This window comes from Camelina sativa, chromosome 12, assembly GCF_000633955.1.
Source record: "Camelina sativa cultivar DH55 chromosome 12, Cs, whole genome shotgun sequence".
In the NCBI taxonomy this organism is placed as follows: Eukaryota; Viridiplantae; Streptophyta; class Magnoliopsida; order Brassicales; family Brassicaceae; genus Camelina; species Camelina sativa.
This window is the reverse complement of record NC_025696.1, coordinates 15,588,427-15,595,736: the sequence shown is the minus strand read 5'-3', so window position 1 is coordinate 15,595,736 and position 7,310 is coordinate 15,588,427. Positions and strand designations below refer to the sequence as shown.

At 38.2% G+C, this 7,310-nt stretch overlaps 1 protein-coding gene across 1 annotated transcript in view; it reads left to right on the top strand.

Moving 5' to 3' along the window:
- The window catches only part of LOC104733544 (probable aquaporin TIP2-2), a 6,626-nt gene continuing 546 nt past the window's right edge, over nucleotides 1,231-7,310 (top strand). The window contains exons 1-5 of the mRNA XM_010453115.1: nucleotides 1,231-1,494; nucleotides 2,075-2,128; nucleotides 2,329-2,373; nucleotides 6,438-6,440; nucleotides 7,095-7,310. The exon at nucleotides 7,095-7,310 is cut by the window's right edge and continues 13 nt beyond it. Coding sequence (XP_010451417.1) covers nucleotides 1,231-1,494; nucleotides 2,075-2,128; nucleotides 2,329-2,373; nucleotides 6,438-6,440; nucleotides 7,095-7,310 — 582 coding nt within the window. The remainder of the gene's footprint in view (nucleotides 1,495-2,074; nucleotides 2,129-2,328; nucleotides 2,374-6,437; nucleotides 6,441-7,094) is intronic.

The following is a 7,310-nucleotide window of genomic DNA, read 5'->3' as shown; positions in this document are numbered from 1 at the left end:
TTGTTTTTTAGCTTTTTTGAGCAAGATCTATCTTCCGGAACTCTGTTTATTGTAATCTTTTACAATACCTTTTCATTAATGAAAATTCACAAATTTTCAAAAATATCTTCACTTGGAATGCAATACTTTTGCAGATTAAGAAAATAGGAACAACTGCTATTGCCATTAATGCAACGAAAGCTAAGGCAGCAATACCTCCAACCAATCTATCAATAGTCAAGACCATTAGCTGCTTGACTAACCGAAGTAAAACGATAAAGCTAGGTACAGTTTTCCCAACCAAACGAGACCTAATAATGAAAGGCAAGGGGACCAACATTTTCCTGGAAATATATTCAGAATCAAGGAGACGGTTGTGTAGACTTCTGAACTACTCATTTTCTTTTCAGGCTTTGAGAACTCTAGAAAGCTAATTAATTTGAGGATTGGTTTGAATTTAATCATGAGGAATTGAGGATTCTTATTCTAATGTACATTCATATCATCATATGAAAGTAGATACGCGAGTTACCATCACATATATATGCGTTGATCAGGTTATAGTGGCTACGTACGCATGCCATAAGGAGAAGATATACTTGCAGTCTCCAACCAAAACGCAAAACATGTCCCAGCCGCTGTCTGTGATGCATGCATGCATGCAGATGGGATCAAGTGAAGAGGATGGAAACATTTAAAGACACAAGAGATAACAAGGATCAAGAACTAGTTAATTATATACCTCCAAAAAAAGTTTGTATCTTTGCAAACAAACCATTATTATCATCATCTTTGTAGAGGCTTAAGCAGTCATCAAGTGCTACAGTCGCAGCTAGCTGCTGCTCCCGGATGGACTAAAATTTGGTCGAGGCTATTGCAACAAACAACACCAGTTGGAACAAAGAACAATCCACCCATTGTGTGGATTGTTTGGCTGCGGTTATGCGGAACTAGCTCTAATGTACTAATTGGAATGTAGCGCAATCACCAAAAAAAATTTTACATTTGTTTCAAATTGTAATTCTATACATGTTAAAAAGGAAAAAAAAATTATTTACATATGTTTCAAATTGTAATTTATACATATGGTAAAAGGAAAAAAAGAAAGAAAAAGGAAGAGTAGAAAAAGGCCCACTAGGGTTGGGATTTAGCAAGAGTATATATATATATATATATGGCGATTTGGGAAAGTGAGCACGAGAGAAATCAAAACCCCTAGGCAGATAGATTAAAAAAAGATCATCGACAAAGATGTCTTCCTCGGCACGAAGCGCGTTCGAGAATCCGGAAGCAATCAGCGCCATTGATTTCAACAGGATGGGAATTCGGGTGGTTGGGGATGGTCCGCTACCGTGTCCCGAGACCATTCGAGCCATCTGCGAAGAAGCTATGAATGAAATCGCCGGCGATGATTGGGAACTCCGGGGTCGTGTCATCGATAGAGTTACGGCTAATGCTAGGGTTCTATACGAGGCTGCTGAGGAAGCAGCGAGCGGAGATACCTCATCGAACTCGGTAAGTAGCAACGAGGTGAAGGATGATGAGTTGGACGTGGAGAACAGGAGAAGGAGACTAGTGAGGACATTGAGAAGATGACTACTAACACGCCCTGAGTTTTGCGATAATGATGTGGGACTTACTTGGCTTGTTTGTTTCTAAATCGTTTCTGTTTTTTTTTTCTTTTTCTGATCATGTTTGCATAATCAACTAATTAACCGGCTTATACCGGAAGATGCATATGTGATTTTCCTGGTGGAAGACATTGTCTAATAATATATCTATGTATTATCTCTCATCTTTTAATATTTTTGTCACATGAATTTTTGTGTGTAAACAAATTGCCAAACCCTTTCGATGATCCAACATGCAGTGAGTGAGTTTGCTTTATTTTTAAAGGAAACAATCTCTATCTTTGATAACTTTTTATCAAGACTCTAAAATCTAATGCTACAAAACCTGACAAATTAAAGAAACTGCTCCCTGGAAACATTGGAATTCAGAAATTAAATAATGATCTCAGCTGCATAGTGTTCTTGTCCTCAACAAACAGAAAATTAAAACTGCCAGATCAAACAGTACATATATCAATGCTTAATGCCTTGGCTCCATCGTGGCTTGTCTCCTCCTTGCCTTCGTTACCAATGTCGTGGTACCCAAAAACATTCGTATTTGCTTATTAAAATCTTGAATGAGTTCGGATTGGGAATGTTTTGTTCAAACACAAACGACCGTGATTAAAAAATGTTATGGCGGTTTCAACATCCGGTTAGAAAAAAAATCCGGTTTGGTTTAGAAGGTTATATGGATTAATAATAAACTGAGAATGTGTTTATTTTTCTGGTCATGCAGAGCGTACCGACCCATGGAGTAGCGGCTGATTTAGGAGCTGTTGAAGTAATAACTAGATTTTAACTCGCGGTACACTGTGTGCATATGATTTTTATTATTATTTATATCTTATATTATATTTGTTTGTTAAATATTAGATGTTTTTTAAATAGAGAAATAACTAATTTTCTGACCGTTTGTGCGACTAAATATTAATTTATATTAAATTTTTAATCCACAATATACTTCATTTGTTTGTTTTGTTTAGTGTTTGAGATTCTATTTTGATTTTTAATTATTATAACAAAAAAATGATCTAAACATATAGTAAGTCATTTATACGCTATGATTAAGTCATAATTTTCTTAATGATTTAATTATTTTACACAATCTTAGTTCAATCAACTTAATTTTTATATGTCAAATATTCTAATATTAATAGTTTTGACAAATAACAACATGAGGATTTAACCCGTGTTAACACAAATTTAATGATATTTTATTAATTCCAACATGTCCTCTTTATAACCCATCTACTATATAACCATATTATATAATATATTAAAAAATTTTAATTCTACATATTTGTAATACTTTAAAATTTTATTAAGTTTATTTATATTAATTATAATAGTTAAATAAACGTGAATCGAAGTTCTTCTTACGTTAAGAATCAAAGCTCACAGGTTTTAGAAAATAAAATAGGAATCAAATTGTTGTTTTATTTGTACACAATAGAAGGTGTGGTTAAATATATCATAGTTTTGTTTCTGTATTGATTATGCTGAATTTTTTAGTTGGAATGGTATGTAAAATATTTAGGAAATAAAATCTGTAGTAATGCTATTTTTAGAAATTTGTTAGGGATTAACTTTGTAAATAAGTTTTTAAATAATGATAAAGGTTGATGAGAGTTTAGAAATGAAGAATTAGTATTTACTCTCATGAACTATACAATAGGGATTACACATGTTTATATAGTGAAATAGTTTCCTAAACTAAGATAGAACTAAATCTTTACATATCAATATCATAAATATAAAATATATTCATATTATCTTGTGTATCTTCTAGATCCTTCTACATGCCCCCTGAAGCTCAAGGTGGTAATGGAGAATTATTGGAATGAACGGCTTGAGATTGACTTGTAGAATATGTTGATGGTGCAGCGTAGATGGAGGACCTCGTGTAGATGACACATCGTGAGATTTCTGGACTTGGCCAGCATATTGGGGGAAGCAGTTGTTTGGTTATGGAAAGAGATCCGATGAGTTTTTTTTTTCTTCTTCAAGGCAAACAAAATAACGACAAAAATATTGAAAGATTTTTTTTTTAATAGAAAATTAAATAGAAAGAAGCACTATGGTTTGAGGAAACGATAATAACATTTTTTTTTAATTCAAAAGAAATTCAGTTTGATTCAGAGGCTTATAATAAGCTTGAATGATATAAGCACTTTTGGCTTGAAAATAAAAATTATGAAAGAGAAGCATTTGGCTTAGATTCAGAGGTCTTACATGGTAGACTTGAATAAGAGAAGCTCTATTGCTTAGATTCAGAGGTTCATAATGAACTTGAATGTGGAAGCACTTGGCTTAAAACAAAAAAAAAATAAACAAAAGAAGCATATAGCTTAGAAACAGGAACGGAGCCGATCGTTAGATCATTGTGGCTCTGATACCATGATAAAGGTTGATGAGAGTTTAGGAGTGGAGAATTAGTATTTACTCTCATGAATTATACAATAGGGATTACACATGTTTATATAGTGAAATAGCTTCCTAAACTAAGATAGAACTAAATCTTTACATATCAATATCATAAATATACAATATATTCATATTATCTTGTGTATCTTCTAGATCCTTCTACATGTGGAGAAAAAGATCCCACATCTGATAGATGAGAAAGGACTTGAGTAATATATAGGGTTAGAGCCTCTCCACTCATTGCCAATTGGTTTTGAGTTGGAAGCCCATATCAAATCCTAATAAAGCCTGAATTTATCATGGTATCAGAGCCTACACACGCTGGCCCGTTAATTAATCCGGCCCGAATAGAGGCCCGATCACCCCATTAATTGATGGCCCAAAGGAAGGCCCAATTCCATCGAGATAGCTAAATAAAGAGCATTATCTCGAGGGGGCGTTGTAATGACCCTCATCATGGGGTAAAATTCAAAATAAAAACCCCTGATGGAAAGAGCTGAGAAGTGTCTCAGAGTGAAGGCAAGGACGAAGGACCGGGAATTGCCGAAGAAGTGTCTAAGGAATTCCCGAAGGAACGAGGGATTCCGAACGATGGCCGAGACGTGGAGTCGAGAGATGACCAAGACGTATGGCCGAGACATACTGAGACGTGGTACCAAGACGTACCCGAGAGGTGGTACCGAGACGATTGCCAAGGCGTATCGAGGATTACCGAGGCGTATCGAAGATTGTCGAGGCATATCAAGGATTGCCGAGAGTTGCCGAGCGTATCGGAATTTGCCGAGACGTGTCGAGGATGGCCGAGACCTACCGCAGAGTGGTTCGAGGCGTGCTGAGGAAATCCAACGGAGGTCGAGCCGTGACGCGTACCGTTGACGAACCGCGGTAGCGCCGTCCGAGCCAACAAGAATTCTAGATTTTTATGGAATTGTTTTTCCACTTGGTCCAATCAAAATGCATGCAAGAATGTAGGAGACAAGGGAATCTCTAGCATTTGTGTGTTGGACCAATAGCCTTTCATGCAAGTTTAAGAAGGAAGCATCATCATTTGGAGGTGGCCAATGGTGATTCATGCATGAAGATGGAGGGGGACAAAGAGAATACTTGTGTGAGAAGTAGCTTTGTGTCAAAGTTTCTCAAAGAGTGAGAAAGGAGATCGAACCAAGTGCATGACATGCATTGGTTGATCATGCCGCCCAAGCTCTCTATATAAGGAGCCCTCTCTTCCCATTTCTCATTTCACACAATCAAAAGAAGAAAAGAGAAAGAGAGAAAAGTGAGAAAGAGTGAAGAAGAGAGGAGGAGCGAAGGGGAGAAGAAGAGAGGAAGAGGAAGACGTTGCAAGACAAGACTATCGACCATCGCCGAGTGTTGGCTCGAGAAAGAGCTCGATCGCAACAAGAGGAGCACCGAGTTGCTGCAGAGAAAAGAACGAGATCGAGATCAACCCGCCAGATTTCGCCGGTTATCTGTGAGTTCAGACGCATATTACCGAACTAGAGTGGATCCCGATGAACTCCATCTAGTAGACGGTTTTGCATAGTGTTTAGTTGCATTTACTTGATTTATCTTTGTGATTTTTCTTGTGAAATGCATGTGGTGTGAGGTTACACTCATTACTAGTTCGAAAGGTTCTAGTAATGGAGTTGGTAACATTGTGAGCGCTTCTCTCAATTTTAGATTGGGAGGATCTAAGTATTGGAGATGGAAGCTAGTTGAGATACTTTTAGAGAAATTATGAGCTTTAAAACCATAAAAGACAAGTATCTAATTGATGAGGTCTTAATGCATGTAGTCCGTGAGAAAGTCCGGCTAATGTATTAAGATTTGGGTATTGCTGTCCTCAACGAATTTCCGTACAGCATACAGACGCGACATGTGACCCATGGTCGTGGGCTATAGGGTCTCTGACGAAGAGCTCGGAGGTTACTGGGTTCGCTACCCTGGCCGATGTTGTCTACACGACGGTGTAGCTTTGTGAAGTCCGGTCGTATGCCTTTGTGGTTGCGATACGGTTGTTCAAGAGTTGATGAGGAGAGGAAGCATACCGGGCCCTTAAGGAATTAAAACTTGATTAAAACTTTTTCTTTAGTTTTAGTTGCAAGTTTTATTTGGTTGTTGCATGTTGTATTTGAGTGTTGCATATGCATGTTGTTGTGTTGATTGATTGTTTAGCTTCCGCTTGCTATTTCTGATAGTTGATAGCTTTGTTATTGCTTGCATGTGTGATTGCTTGCTTTGTTGTTGCTTGCATGTATGATTGCTTGCTTTGTTGTTGCTTGCATGTGTGATTGCTTGCTTTGTTGTTGTTGGGGAATTGGGGGGTTTAATTTATATGCTGGAATCCTGAGCTCACTAAGTAATCTTCGCGATTACTTACGGTTTGTGTTGCTGTGCAGGAAACCCTAGAGGGAACTAGAGGGCGTGGTGAACGAGTAGGAAGCCGGAGTAGTTTGTGTGTTTATTGTAGAATAAAGTATGTTTTTGTATTTGAACTTTGGGCTGCATGCCTCAAACTTGAACTTTGAACCGTTTGGGTTCTGTTTGTAATAACTTTTCTTTTGGTATTTAATAAATTTCGGATTTATATTCGCATGAGACATAACTGATATACGCCTAGTCCGGGTCGGCTCAACGCCTGGAATGTCTCAAGGGTTGCAAAGCCTAAAAGATGTTCCATGCGGAAAAAAGGAACGCCGCCGACGGACTAGCTGAGGGTCCTGATGTGTTCTTGAACCTCGGCCGGACTGTTGGTGAACGTTACCAAGTAGCGCACTGAGTCGTTTTGTGGCCGGTTCGGTCATAGAGCGGTTCGGAGGCGTTACAGGCGTGATGGATTCTGTTGAGATTAATGGCTAGAAGAGCCATCATCTTGAGGGGGCGTGTGGAGAAAAGATCCCACATCTGATAGATGAGAAAGGACTTGAGTAATATATAAAGGGTTAGGGCCTCTCCACTCATTGTCAATTGGTTTTGAGTTGGAAGCCCATATCAAATCCTAATAAAGCCCGAATTTATCAAATAAGTACAAATAAAAGGGTATAAAACCTAAAATGTACTTCAAAAATGTATATATAGATAGTGATAGAAATTGTGGTGACGTTTGCTCTTGTTTACACAGTCTACGCAATGGCGGCTGATCCCAAGAAGGGATCGCTCGGGACCATGGCTCCTATCGCTATCGGTTTCATCGTTGGAGCCAGCATCCTCGCCGCCGGTCCCTTTAGCGGCGGTTCCATGAACCCGGCCAGGTCATTTGGACCAGCTGTTGTTAGTGGTGACTTCTCTGGGGGG